The sequence below is a fragment of the Plectropomus leopardus genome, chromosome 9 (assembly GCF_008729295.1).
Source record: "Plectropomus leopardus isolate mb chromosome 9, YSFRI_Pleo_2.0, whole genome shotgun sequence".
Classification (NCBI taxonomy): Eukaryota; Metazoa; Chordata; class Actinopteri; order Perciformes; family Serranidae; genus Plectropomus; species Plectropomus leopardus.
The window spans coordinates 15,902,347-15,916,955 of NC_056471.1; the positions used below are offsets into that span (position 1 = coordinate 15,902,347).

General features: G+C 39.4%; 2 protein-coding genes across 2 annotated transcripts; both read left to right on the forward strand.

Annotated features, from left to right (window-relative positions):
• The first annotated feature begins 1,198 nt into the window (after positions 1–1,198).
• LOC121948540 lies at positions 1,199–5,329 on the forward strand. Its single transcript, XM_042493956.1, has 8 exons — positions 1,199–1,254; positions 1,479–1,533; positions 1,646–1,711; positions 1,853–1,894; positions 2,233–2,265; positions 2,380–2,640; positions 2,884–2,982; positions 4,955–5,329. Exons 2-8 carry the CDS (start codon positions 1,488–1,490, stop codon positions 5,035–5,037), a joined length of 630 nt encoding a protein of 209 aa, XP_042349890.1. The 5' UTR covers positions 1,199–1,254; positions 1,479–1,487; the 3' UTR covers positions 5,038–5,329.
• Positions 5,330–6,442: 1,113 nt separating this feature from the next.
• arl3l1 (ADP ribosylation factor like GTPase 3, like 1) lies at positions 6,443–10,243 on the forward strand. Its single transcript, XM_042493698.1, has 6 exons — positions 6,443–6,617; positions 7,540–7,683; positions 8,949–9,065; positions 9,506–9,556; positions 9,670–9,855; positions 10,084–10,243. Exons 1-6 carry the CDS (start codon positions 6,600–6,602, stop codon positions 10,129–10,131), a joined length of 564 nt encoding a protein of 187 aa, XP_042349632.1. The 5' UTR covers positions 6,443–6,599; the 3' UTR covers positions 10,132–10,243.
• The last annotated feature ends 4,366 nt before the right edge of the window (positions 10,244–14,609 follow it).

A 14,609-nucleotide genomic window follows, 5' to 3' on the forward strand; every position in this document is an offset into this window, starting at 1 on the left:
GCTCTGACCTTGGTTCTGACTTTAAGTCTGTTTTTCCTTTGAATAAATGAATGTTCCCTCATACTGTTAGGCTTCATTGTTTGGGTACAACCTTAGGTTAGATATGGAGTTAAATTGGCCCCCCTCAATAACGTGTTTTAAACAAGAGATGGGGTTAATGTACAGTTTGGTTGGGGCTAAGACAACAGAAACTGCAAACTGATAGGGAAACATCATTGGCTTTCTATATGTATTCAGCCTGGTCTTCATTATATTGCACTATCTTTGACTGGGAATGTGAACTGGATGGAATTTGAATCCACAGACCAGTTTTGGTTACTTCCATTTGGAGTTTGCATGTTCACCTTGTGTCTATTTCTGATGCTCTGTTTTCCTGTCACAGACCAAACACATACAGTTTTTTTTAATCAAATAATACTCCAAGTTGCCTTTTAGCTGTTAGGATTAGGAGTATGATAGTGTTTGTGTTTGGTATTCTGTCGAATGTGCACCCCGTCTCTTTCCCAGCGCATGCTGGGATGAGTGCCAGCTACCCCTAATCCTGAGGGGATAAGATAAACGATCAGCAGCACTCTCTGCTGGCCACCACAAGAATAGACACAGTGTATAAAGGCCAGGGATGACTTCAGTAAAAGATATTTTCTTTTCAGTCTTAAATTCTTCAAATTCAGTCAGTTTGGCCATAAACATAAAAATTATGAGCAAAGTCATCCCTAGTATGTGTCACATTGCATAGCATGTGCAAAGGCAGAAGACAGTGCATGAGTACACCACTGTCTTGATAGATAGATAGATAGATAGATATACTTTACTGATCTCAAAACTGAGAAATTGGGGTATAGCAGCGCCATACAGTAACGTGCTATACTCCAACATACCTCTGTCTCTCTAAATTTATTTTTCTATGTATATATTATGTTCTTTGTCCATTTCTTGTTCTAAAGGTGTAAAAAGTATACAAAAAAACAAAAAAAACAAAAACATATACCATAACCTAACCTGAATGTTACTCCACAAGATTAAAAACAGCCCCTGCAGCCTAACAGTCATCGTTGCCATTGCTCCCAACTATAAAACACACAAACAGCAGCATTGTTTGTGCCATTAAGTTCCAGGAAAAGAATTTATTTGCATTGGTATCAGTGTTTATAATCAGCTCTGCCATGCCTTTTCTGATGCAGAGAGCATTCGTTTAGGCAAAACAGAGCAGGTTATCATTCAGCCTCTGTGTGAGAGGAGACATCAACACCACAGGTAATGGAAAAAAACATTTGAGCATTATTTTCTACCTTTTATAATGATATTTAATACCTCATGTGCTATATGTGTGAGTGTAATGACTTTTTCTGTTTCTATTGTGTTTAAATGTTGTTATATTCTATTATTAGAGACTGATATTTATAGATGAGGAGTCTCATTCTACTGTTAAATTTATTCTTAGGCTAAAGCAATTTAATGATATGAGTCCTTTTCAACAGAGAACAGCTATGAGAGAGATATCCCTCTATCTTTTGCTCAGTCATCTACTCGTAGGTAACAGGCCATTTTTTAATTTTACACTTTTATATTTTCTTATTTTGCATAAATATATATCCCTGTTTAGCTCCACACACTCTCATATTATTTTATTTGTACTTTATTTTAGTTGGCTTTGGCTCTACCTGCTTTCCTGTCGATTGCCTGAATTGTGACGCCTCTAAAACTCTTGCAGGTAAATCAAAATAGAACATCTGGAAATGTCATGTGGCAGCTTATGTGCTTGAACATCATCTGGCATTAAGTAATTGCAGAGTGTGATGCAAAGGAAAAAATGTTCTTGATACTTTTTTTTTTTTACCTGTTTCCCTTACAGATGCTTGTGATCTCTGCCCAGCCAATAAAACAAAATGCGAGAGTAAGTGCCATCTTTCTTTTCATTTGTTTACTTGAAGATAAATACTATGCATTTTATATATGGGTACATTAGCTACAGTAAATGACGGTGGCATGTGGCAGCACAATGAGGTTAATTTAACATGGCAAACACAGGAGACTTGATAAATAATGTAATTGCATATAAATTAGAAATTAAATTATTCTTATCGCTTAGGGTATTGCTGGGCAGAATGTTTTAGAAGTGAGCACATTTATTTTTATTCTTAGAAAAAAACTAAAATAAATAGGATGTGTCATGTATGCTCTGTTGTAAATTCAGTGCCGACTGTGACTATCCTCATTTTCTGTTTTATCTAGACCCTAAAAATGTTTCATCACACTGCAAAAAAGGTAACGTGATAATATCCTTGTCTGTGGCAGTGGACATATAGAACGACAACTATCTGATTACCAAACTCTATCAATGTGGCTTCCTTCCCCTAAAATATTTACCCTGCCCATCAGACTTCAAGCTTTCTGTCAACAGCAGCAAAGCCAAACCAGAGGAGGGTGATGCCATCACCCTAACTTGCGTCGATGATGTCCCTTCCACTCTGAACTTCACATATGGATGGAAGAAGAATGAGAAGATAATCAAGGGTGGCAAAAATATGAAGAAGCTGGTTCTCAAGAAGGTGTTGTCAAATAAAGCAGGAAAGTACACCTGCTTTGTGAACGGCTCGTGTGGCTATCACGAGTCTCCGCCACATGATGTCACTGTGGGAAGTAAGTGGACGTCTCCCTGCTTATTTCACACAGCCACACATTCCATGTGCCAGTGTAATGTGGATTTTAGCTTATTTAACCAGCCTGAAAGTAGTGCATTGTACAATTTCTGGATTGAAAATGAAAAAGTCGAAATATTTTATGAAGATAAGATGAATAATAAAATGCACACTTCAATGACTGTTGATAGCATGTTTTTTTCTGTCCGTCTGTTTATCTTCTTCTGTCTGTGTCCTCATCCAGACCAAAGTGTAGTGATACTGGTGATCTGTGGTGTTGCCGCTTTGGCCCTGGTCGTGGTTATGGGGCTAGCTATGAAGTTCAAGCTGAAAAGAGACAACGGTAAGGGCTCAGTTCAGGCTGTCTGTGGTATTAAACAATACAGTGGCCATATTTATATCTCAAATATATCACCTTGAATGCATATGATGATGAAAGATTTACTTCAGGGCTATGTACCCCATGTTGTACAATTTAGAGATAAGTGGTTACTGGTTTAATCCTTTGAAAACAGAGCAAATTTAACATGGGATTTGACATGGGAAGAAGGCAAAGATTAATGACAGATGAAAAGATGGCAAGAATTCTGAAACACGTACAAAAACAATGAAAATTAAAAAAAAAAAAAAAAAAAAAAAGTAAATGACCTGTTAAAAGTGCATAAAAATTCTAATAATTATGTAACATAATTTTAAATATGGAATTATGGTAATTATAAATACAGTTTTCCCCAAGCTATTTCCCCCCTTTTTCCCTAGACATCTTTTTTTTAAATAATTAATAATTTTCTACATCATCAATTTCCATCAACATTTTCTAACCAAGTTCCTCTTTGCCTTTAATCAACCATGTTTTTTAAAGAAATCACACCAATTTGCTCAAGGTTCAATGATTTCAATACTTGTGAAAGGCATCTGAAAAGCAGCACAATAAAAGTGAGGTCCAGGTTTCAAAGCATTAATGATAAAATACCCAACAGTAAGTACTTCTGATCCAATCTTTTATTGCCAAGCTTAAAAAAAAACCCACAGTAAATACTGTGGAAGTGCTCTGGAGATTTTTCAGCCTTATTGTTTGGCATGCAGTAAGACAAACCCAGTGATGCTGCTGGTCCCTTTGCCTCATCTTCAGTGACACACTCAAGCATTTCAAAAATTCACTGCTGATGCACCACTAAAATAAAACTTGATTTCAGTGTGTGTATTAGTACTTTTTGTGTTAACGGTTGTGTTCTGGCGGACCTGAACACAAAAACACGATACGGTGGTGGTGGTGTAAAGACAGGATTTATTGGAGTAAGGAGTGACGGTAGGTGGAGGAGGGAAGGCGGTCTGGGTGAGGCGGACCGGAGGTTTCCTTTGGCAGATGTTTGGCATGGAGGTTTGTGGTAGCGGTGGCGTAGTCGGCAGGCAGTGAGACGCAGGAGAACTGAGCAAACAATAGAGGACGATGAGCACAAGGCAAGACAACAACACGAGGTCAAAACACGATCAAAAAAGTGTAGGAGGCTCGAGAGTCACCGGTATAGACGGAACAGTCCGGCATCGAAGCGGTGGAGAGTCCAGGGTTAAATACTGGCGGTGATGAGATGATTTGAAGCAGGTGCGTCTCAGCCGCCGATAAGGGTAACGCCCACCAGTTTACGCACACACACATACACACACACACACACACACATATACACACATACAGGACACACAGGAGGATAAAGTGAAGGAAGGGGGGTCTCAATTTAATTAGGGTGAGGTGTTGTTTAAAAAAATGACAATACCAGTACACTTAAAGTGGTACTAGCAAAGTATTTCATTTGATACTTAAAAAAAAACTACTTTTATTGATACCCATCAAGCTAACAATTTTGAAACTGCCATCAGACATCACACACATGTAGTATAGCCATACTTTTAAACGTTTTGATGCCATCTCGCTGAGCTGCCTACTCTGTTAAATACACAGCACTCCACTTTACCACAGACTGTATGGGGTCGTAGCTACTATGTTAGTGGGCCAGTTATATTAAAGCGCACTTGTGGTGATTGGCTGCGAGCAAAACTGTTCAAATATTCTGCTTTTTTTTCTAAACCTATATTGAGTGTTGAGTTATTTTCCAGCTACATATTTAACATAAAGGTTTGACAGTAGTACTGATCTTCCCATCTCTACAAGAAAGCAAAGACATTTCCCAATTTGTCAAACTTCTCCTTTAATTAATGCATAAGGCTATTTTCAAAATTACAGATTGACTTCTGTATTTATAAACAATCGAGTTCACCACTCCAACTCTCTCTCCCCCTCTCTCTCATTCACTCTACAGCTAAACACAGAGAAAGGATGAAGCAGAGGGCAAGGGCGGAGCAGAGCGCCGGACCTGCTCCATTCACACCAAGAGAGTCTTAAAAAAGAAGCTGTCTGTCACCTTCAAAAATAATCAATAGTGATGTTTTCTTCATAATCTGCTGTTATTTCATTTGAAGAAATATTTACATTTTTTCAGTACATTCAAAGTTTCATCTATTCAGTTGTACTTTCCAAACACATGCATTTCTGGTAAAAACCTATTGGAGTCTTTCAATAACGAAAGAATAGATGTTTCTCTTTCAGTTCAGTTATAAATATTGAGGTTTTAGCAAAAATGCATGTGTTTGGAAAGTACAGAGCACGTGTCTGGATAAATGAGACTTGGATTGTACTGCACGATTTGTGTGAGAGTTTATAAATAGATGTTTTGGTATAGTTTTGCTGTTGTTAAACATGGTCCCCAATCTATCCCTAAATCAATATGTCCACTGTTGTTCACTGTCACATGGAGGGCATGCAAGAAAAACATTTTATTCACGACTTCAAGGTAACATGACATGACTAATTGATATACAAATGGTTATTTTATGCATGAAATGTTCATTTAACATAGCAATAAAACCTCTTTAATCTCTCTGAGGCTCTGTGTGTGATGAGTTAAGGTTACAAGCTTATGTATAGCCATTTCCAGATCAGGGTGGATCCTTCGTTTCACCCAGTATTCATCATAGTCACGCCCACTGACCAGAACGCCTGTTCAGTTGAGGAAAAAAGTCTAGAAACGTTATAATCCAGACGCAGGACAGGCGCGCTCAAACTAATCCCACTGAATGCTCTACTCACAGGAACGCACACTACAGACGACCCACACAGAGCAGCTTTACAGCGCCAGGCATGTAATGGATATATGGGATGATAATGCTATCTACCCCTCTCCAAGAGAGGCATGGATGTGGGATTTGAGAGTTGACTCATGAACACAGAAATAATAAGTTCCCTGGTTCAACAACATGATATAATCCTTTGAAGTTCACATATTAAGCTCTGCGCATACTGTCACTCCCCATGCTGCTCACAGTGCCTTTGTTTTTCTGCATTAACAGCATGTTTCCCCCCTCAGCCATATGGCAAAATTAACTTTTTTCCATTTTTCCTCCTTACAATATTCGTGTGTGTGTGTGTGTGTGTGTGTGTGTGTGTGAGTGAGTGAGTGTGTCAGGAAGGAGTGTTTACTCAGTTTCCTCCTATAGCAGGTGGCTAAGGGATAATCCAGGTAAAGCCACTGCAAAGTGGAGATGGAGGGATGGACAGAGGAGGAGGAGGGGGAGGGGGGAGGGGGATGTGTTGGCCTTTGCATGGATGACTAGGGCTAATTCGGGCCTCCTAATCCCAGTCCCATCCACCCTCCCCCTCTTCCTGCTTGCTAACTCCACGGCGACAGTGAGGAGCAATAGCCGTCCAGGTAGACATTACTATCACATACACACATTGCACTTTACTCACTCAAGTTTACAGAGGAGGAAGAGGAAAAATAGACGGAGGTTGCTGGAACCTTTTCTGGATAGCTAACCTGTGTGACCTGGATAGCTAACACACCTGTGGGAGCTTCACTGGAGAATGTAGCTGTAGCCCTCCAGCCAAACCACAGGAAATACGCCACCATGGGAGAAGCTCAGAAGGTAAGTGACCTGATATGGAGACTTACAAAACCAAATGTGAACTTATGTGAACTTAAGCATTTGTTTGATACTAGCAACTCTTTACAGGTTGTTATGGCTCTAAAATGTGTGACAATAACTATTTTAAATTATTTAGTTGCTGCTGAGATGCTGCCATGTAGGTCTTTAAATTGCTCTTCTTGTCAAATGGTGCTGATACAATGATTATACATCTAAGTGGGGCCTCTAATGTGCTTTGATCTACACTTAATAACACATACATTACAGTACCTGTCACCTTGAATGAAATATTTAAAGCTACTGCACCTCTTTTGTCAGCAGTGTGTCAGTCTGCGATTGCGCAACCTCGCTTTCAGTCTAATCACATTAAACTGTGCACCATTATATGAATGGAGCTCAAATCAAGACCAGTGCTTTTCTAAATGAAACAATAGATTAATTCTTACAGAATGAGGGTGGGTGGGAGCTATGCAGGAGGGAGGGAAGGAGGGCTAGAGATTGGTGGGTGGGTGGAGTGAAGTGGGCACGGATGTGTGGTCATGTATGTAACCAGAGCTTTGACCTCAAATCAGAAAGAGGTCAGTGGGATCAGTTCTTTAGTGTGAAGAATGCCTGTAAACCTTTTCTTGTTATATACTTTCAGATATTATGTCGGATGTGCCAGAGTTTATCGAAGAAACGTTGCACCCTCATAGTAATATGGTTTTCCAAGAACCTCATATGTAAAAATAGCTGAGCCACCTACATGTTTTTGCATTCTAAACCCAAACATGAAATTCAAACATCTAGTGACAAATGACCTGTCGTGGTACAGGCCGACTTCCAAAGAAGATATTCTACAAAATACTAAAAGATGCAGTAGTGCAGCTAAGTTTATTTTCTGTCCTATACTTCCTTATCGCCTCCCCCCAACTACCTGCAGGGCTTACTCTCTGTCATTGAGAAACTCAAGGGATCCACAGAGCAGGAGGTCAGGATAGTGCTGCTGGGGTTGGACAACGCCGGCAAGACCACCCTGCTGAAGAGCCTCGCCTCTGAGGATGTTAACACCATCACACCGACACAGGTGAGGGGAGGTTTTATGTTAAAACACACAAATACTTCCTTCATGGCATAAAAAGCAAGAAGTGCCACTGACTGATGCTTGCAGATAATGTTTTGTATCCTTTTTTACCATGAACAGCTTAAATGGTTTATAACATCATTACCTTTCATTAAGGTTCATCATTAAGTGTATTTTAGATAAACAGGGTGCATCTGCCAGAAATATGCCCTCAATATTTGGTTAACCAATATTTTCCCACTGTTCAAAGAGGTTATGTCTGCTGTGATTGAATCCTTTTACAAAAGCAGCCATGCAGTGATGGATTCATCATGTTTAAATGACACTTTTCAAAATATATTTTGTATTTTCATGGATCTGTAACCCAGCATTATAAAAGGCAGGGGGATTGTATCTAATCTTGTGAGACCAGCTGGACCAGTGCACGCTGTCGCTCCAAGTAATGCGATTCAGATGACCTTTGCTTTCCCGGCACACTGTGAAATGAAATGATTGGTCTTACAGTACACATGGTTTTACCAGCAATCATTGAAATAATAATTTGTGGATGTCCCATTAGCGTGTTAAATTGTATGTTAAATGACCTTTCAGCAGGACACAACCTTCCTGATTTGTTCCCAACACATTTTCTGAGAGGATTCTGACATTATAGGGAGCTCTTTTTGTTATCACCATCCTGTGATATCTAATCTCTAATATTTTTTAACTAATAGCCTTGTATTACTCTCACAAGACAAGACATAAAGCAAATGTAGTACCAGGTCCTGGATGAGTGTGACGACTCATCAGACATTGAGCAGAGAGGTTGCAGTCCAGCATGACAAGTCACCACAAAGCTAAACCAGACTTGACACATAAACACATACACTGCACTTGATCCTTCCAGTCTTATCCTAAGATTTGCTCCTCAGCTGGCCCTCAGGATAAAGTTGTTATACAACCTTGCCGACTGAAGCAGAGAGGAGCTGCGTCGTGAAAAACGGCCACGGATTAACACAGTGACCACTTCCTTAGAAATGCTCAGAGCACATGTTGCTCTCCTGCTGATACGTAACAAGGTTACATTACAGAGTAACCAAACAGTGATTCACTTAACCCCCCCCACACCCACACACACACACACACACACCTGTGCTGTAGTACATCCCAGCCTAATGAATTGCTTCATAACCATTTGTGAGGCTTTCCAGGTGCTGCGTGCTGGAACTGTGTTAAATTGAAGGCAGTGATGTGTGGTGCAGTGACTCCAGCTTTGTGTTTCACTCCAGGGCTTCAACATAAAGAGTGTTGCCTCTCATGGCATGAAACTCAACGTGTGGGACATTGGAGGACAGAGGAAGATCAGGCCCTTCTGGAAAAAGTATCTGGAAAACACAGACCTCTTGGTGAGTGACTAAAATGAATTTAAATCAATTAATTTTTCCACATGGGAGACATTTACTTTAATCTCGACTTGGAACCCCATTAGTGTTTACGAAGTGGTTGCTTGAGTCCAAACAGCCTATTGAAAATACACCACAGAAAGTTTATGAAGCTATAAAGATCCATGACATTTAGCTCTCGCATATGTGCAGAAATTAAGCACTTTAATTGTATCTCAATGAAGGAGCTTGTTAACCAAACTCTAATGTTACGGAGCATTTTTGAAAGCTTGACAAGTGTATCTGCTGTTCTCAATTAACACTGACTTGTTGGCTGCTGCACAGGAGCAGCAGTTGTGTACTGAAACCTTCAGGAGTTTAAAATGTTAAGGCCAAAAAGAAAACTTTTCATCTATGAATGATCTGTCTTTACAAATCGTATTGTAACATGTTTGCTCTTTCAGATTTATGTTATTGACAGTGCAGACAAGAAGCGGTTTGAAGAGACGGGGCTGGTGAGTTTGAAGTCATTTCTGCATGCACACAAATTCTGAAAAGAACCAAAGCAAAACAGCTAAATACATGTGAATGTCTTTTTTTTTTGTTCACAAAAATTTTCTGTCTGCAGGAGCTGTCTGAGCTGATTGACGAGGAGAATCTAAAGGGCGTTCCAGTGCTCATCTTTGCCAACAAGCAGGATCTGGCCACAGCGTCACCGGCCAGTGAGATCGCCGAGGGACTCAACCTGCACACGTACCGGGACCGTGAGTGGCAGATTCAGGCCTGCTCAGCCGTGTCTGGGGAGGGAGTTCAGGTCAGACTGAGTCCCAACCTTGATTTATTGATTTTTCCTCAGATGGAAACTAATTAACCATATAAAAGTGCTCTGACCTGGTACACAATGATGTACTGAAAATCGGTCTGAACGGCTTTAATGGAGAATTTCTCTCAACAACCTCTCTGATTTCCTTAGTCTGATAATTGTCTATTTTATATCTTTAAACTATGTAACTGATTTTAAATGTTCTATTTCCCCTAACAGGATGGCATGAACTGGATTTGCAACAACATTGTGAATAAGAAGAAGTGACCGAGCCTCCCAAACAACACTGGTCGCAGTCAAACAGAGAACCAGCATCACATAAGGGATTAAAAGTCCCTAAAATTGTTACTACATTTAATATCAACACACCTCACCCATGACAGGTCCTGGCCCCTTCACAGATTTAAATCATAATTTTGTTTTTACAATGTTTGTCATTTTTATGAATGTTTTGCAAATGTAGCTAATTCAAAGAAAGATTTTAGCTACAATAAGTGAATTAGGCATTTATTAATAATTGTTCTGTCCTAATTAATGTTTGTTTTTGTTCCCCTTAAATCAAGGATCCTTGTCTGGTGAATCTGTGTGCTTTCTTAAGCACCAAGAAAACCAATCTGAGTGTGTAGCCATGTAGAAGTGTTGGGATTTGTCAGTTACATAGACATCAGTTCAGTGTGAGTGTAAAGTGTGTTATGAGGTTTTTGACATTAAAGTAATTAGTCATTTCTGCTTTTTTCTGTCTTTTTTTCATGTCAGTAATTAAATTATCTCTCTGCATTCACACACAAACATATTAATGGTCAGATAATAGTTTTAAAAGCCATCATTGAAAGACGGGAAACATGTGAATGTGATTGTAAATGTCAATGCTTCCATGAGTGACAAGAAAAACAATAACAAGCTGTCAACTTAGTTTATTTCCACACCACAATGACAAGCACTCATATTGTACAGAGAGAGAGAGAGAGAGAGAGACTAATTGAAAAGCAAGAGTGAGAAAGAAGAGAGTTCATAATTAAACACTCACATGGCAAAACAAGATATCAAATCTTCAAGGCACAGCAGAGCAAACAGTGCGGCAAATTACACGCAGAGAGGCTGACTAATTTGCATTGGAGAGACTTTTTCTCAAAATGTTTGTTTTATATGTTAATTCTGGGACTATTATGTAGCATGCAGACTGATTGTAAAGCTTCCTGGATCCCTTTTCACAGAGGTAGTTGGCCATATGACACATCTAATGTCGAGCTGGGAGCCCTGGGTTATTCTCCTTGCAGAAATACAAATGGCCTACTTTGTGGGAGCAACTTTGAGGTAAAATCTGCCTTCACCTTCTGTTCTGAGATCGGCGATAAAGATGTGCAGATCATTGATTTTAGAGCTTGCTCTGTCTTTACCCATGTATGGCTCATCTCCACTGGGACGACAGCAGACAGAAACCCCCCAGACTCGCAGACCCACACAGCCCTGTGGGCTTTCCTCACATATTTGTCCTTTACACTGACCTTGGTGTAGGCTAAGTCCTCCATTCAGCCATTTTGGCTCTACTCAGCTGCAGTTGGATTTAATGGATCGTTTTGTTTCTATTGTCTGGAGCTGTAATTAACCATCTGAAAGCACTCTAAAATCACATCAGCTGGCAGGCTTTGTTCCGTGCCCTCCTCTACATGAAATTATGCTAATGAATAGTTTTTTCTTTTTCTTTGTCAGGTATTTATGAGTGGGTTTTTTGGGGAAAAAATAAAAACAGCTCTCTGGTTTACTTGCTAAAAATGAGTGAATATTGAGTCATCTCCATAGCAACTAAAATTTGGTGCAAGTTCTAAAACATTTTTTAGGCATCAAGTCCTGTTGAGCGAGCACAGCAGGGTGTGCAGACCAATTACAACTTGTACTAAAGGATCATTATGGCTGTTTGAAAGAGACCAGACGGCACAGGAGCTGGGCTGGTGAGGAGGTGAGTTTGTGGTCTGCAGTCTGTTGGTCACTGTTACCTCTTTTACCAACAGGTGGCAGTATTAGAGAGCCTGACTCATCTCAAGGCTGACAAAGAGGCTTTGCTCTTTCCAAATAGGTGATCTGACACACTCTGATTTCTCTCATTTTGTTCCAAAGCTTTACATGGAAATACTTATCTATGTTAACTGTGTTTTTTGTAGGTTATATAAACTATAGTTGATTTAGATGTAGGGGAAAATTCCACCCTCAAGAATAACCAGTTTACTGTTAAAAAAAAAAACAAGCAAATAAAAAAAACGTTTTTGTATTTGGATTTGATTTTAGTATGTGCAGGATGTGTATGTATAAACTGAGACACTGTTGGGAGAAATACATGATAGAGGAGACAGTTTTGTTGTTATAGCACAGAAATGAAAATTTGTAAAGGAGCATCTTGCCCCAATCTTGGGGCTTGATGCATTGATGGATTATCTAGAAGCCTTTAAGCCTTTCCTTAAGGTTAGTTGTCTTTATCTCAGCATGTCTTCCTTTAGCAAGTTTGCTTAAAAACATTTCAAAAAGTTGGCTACATAACTAGCAGGAGAGTGCCCCACTAATGAGTTCTAAAATGGTCCAAATATGAATGGGCTTTTGGTTAGATGCCTGAAATAAGGTCTGTGGTTAACACAAGCTTAAGAGACTTTCACATTTTCAACACTGAATGCATCAGTAAATACTCCACTTGTGAATTTTGAAGCTTTTATTTGTCTTTAAAAAGGCTGTTGCTATCAAATGGCTACATGAGACTACAGAACCCTATCACAGCGAACAGTAGGATAGTTTGTTTCTGGCCTAACGCTAGCATTTTAGGCCTACATCTGGCAATTGCAGTTAGGCTTCAAAAGTCCTTACAGAACACCACTTTCCACACAATACCACAGAGCTTACTTTTTGCAGTCATCCAAAATCCAATGGAAAAATACCATTGGCTTTTTGACAGAGGAACAAGGGCAATGCTAACTTCCATGTCATCACTTAATGCTAATGATTGCAAGTTATTAATGCTAGCAAGCTGTTGAAACTATAATATTATGCTATTGCTATATGTACATAGATATGAACTATATAAAATCATATATGACCATATTCTAGATAATCCAACTAAATCATGTTTTGAAGTAGGATGGTCCTGGGTTTGTTTGTTGTTGTTGTTTTTTCCTTTTCTCAGGTAGTTTCTTGTTCCTAATGGCCTAACTTTAATTTTTTTACTCAAAAGGTGAAAATTCTTTTCTCTTCTTTTGCTTTTAAGATAAATTGACTTGCACCACAAATTCCCCATCATCATATATATTAAAGCTGTAAAACTTCATATAAATATATAGATCACCGTTTTGTAGTGATAAAGAAATCAGATCAGTTTACCCTAAAATACTTCTGGTGGAATAAATCTGAAGAATGCAGCACTTCAGATGAAATGCCATAATTCACTAGAACATAGTCATTCAATACATGTGTTTACAGTAGATTTAGAGCCATTATTTGGTTAGGGGAGGAATTAAGGAGGTGAGAGCTTCTTCCCCCATCATACAGTATTTTAAGCTTTGAATCTGTTCGTGTTTTTACAAGTAATTTTAACTATTACCTCCTAATATCTCCTTTGTTTACTTCAAAATGCAGTCTTCATCCTGAGGTGATATGATGTCACTCCCAAACAAGTGGCCCCTTAGCAAGTGTTGCCATGGCAACCCCGCCTGTTACTCCTGGTTCACAAGCCACCTCTTTTCTTAAGTCCAGCCCTCCCTCTCTCTCTTGTTCTCCATTTCTTTCATTTTCCCAAGCTCTGCTCATCAAAAGAGAGCCTGTTCAGGACGATAACACATTCCAGGTAGGAACAAAAAGACACATCTGTTTTTGGTTGTCTGTGAGAGAGATAATTAACCTTGTTAAAGGAACAGGTTAATGAATAGTGTTCATTATTTTTGCAACATGGCTTAATATTGCGCTCAAATGTCTCATTTAAGGACTGTTAAAATCTTGCAAAGTGGTTATTTTTTATTATGTTGCCATTGTTCTCATCTGTAGTTTTCAGCAGGTTGATTTATCATTCAACATAATTAATTGAATTACTGTTACTGTATCTCATTAATGTGTGTTTATCTGTTCATGTAGATCAAACTGAAATGTTTTTTTCCCCTAAAGCTGCAAGAAGTATCCCCAGGCTTCCCATCATGCCGGAAGTCGCCCACCTGCCCTCCATGAAGCCCCCTCCACCTAGTTTCAATGCGACCCCAACGACTTCCAGCCTCCTGGCCACCACCACGCTCCTCCCATGGGAGGAGGTGCACATGCAAGTCCACACCATCCTGATTGTCGTGATTTTTTGCGTTGTCTGCTTCCTGCTCCTGCTTGCCTTCTTCTACGCCTTCTGTTTCCACTTCTCCATCGGTTCTCTGCCTAAAGACTTGCCCACAGCCAACAGATGCAGCCTGGACCGTGAAGACGCCACCTATAAGTGCAGTTCTTCTGATAACCAGTCAGTGGGGAATGTCGTCTGACTGCAGAAGCTGGATATATTTGTTCTAGAATTACACTATTCTTGTTCTCGTAGCATTTATGGATGTAACAGCACCGCAAGGCAGAGAATAATGACACCTAAACCAAAGTATTAAAATCTGAGACATTGCTTTAACTCCTATATTGATTTAATATGTTTTGATATGTGATTTGTTTCTGCGCTTGACTGATTTTTGAACAGGAGGAGGGTTTTCAAATACTATAATCACAAAAAAATATAACATTTTGAACCT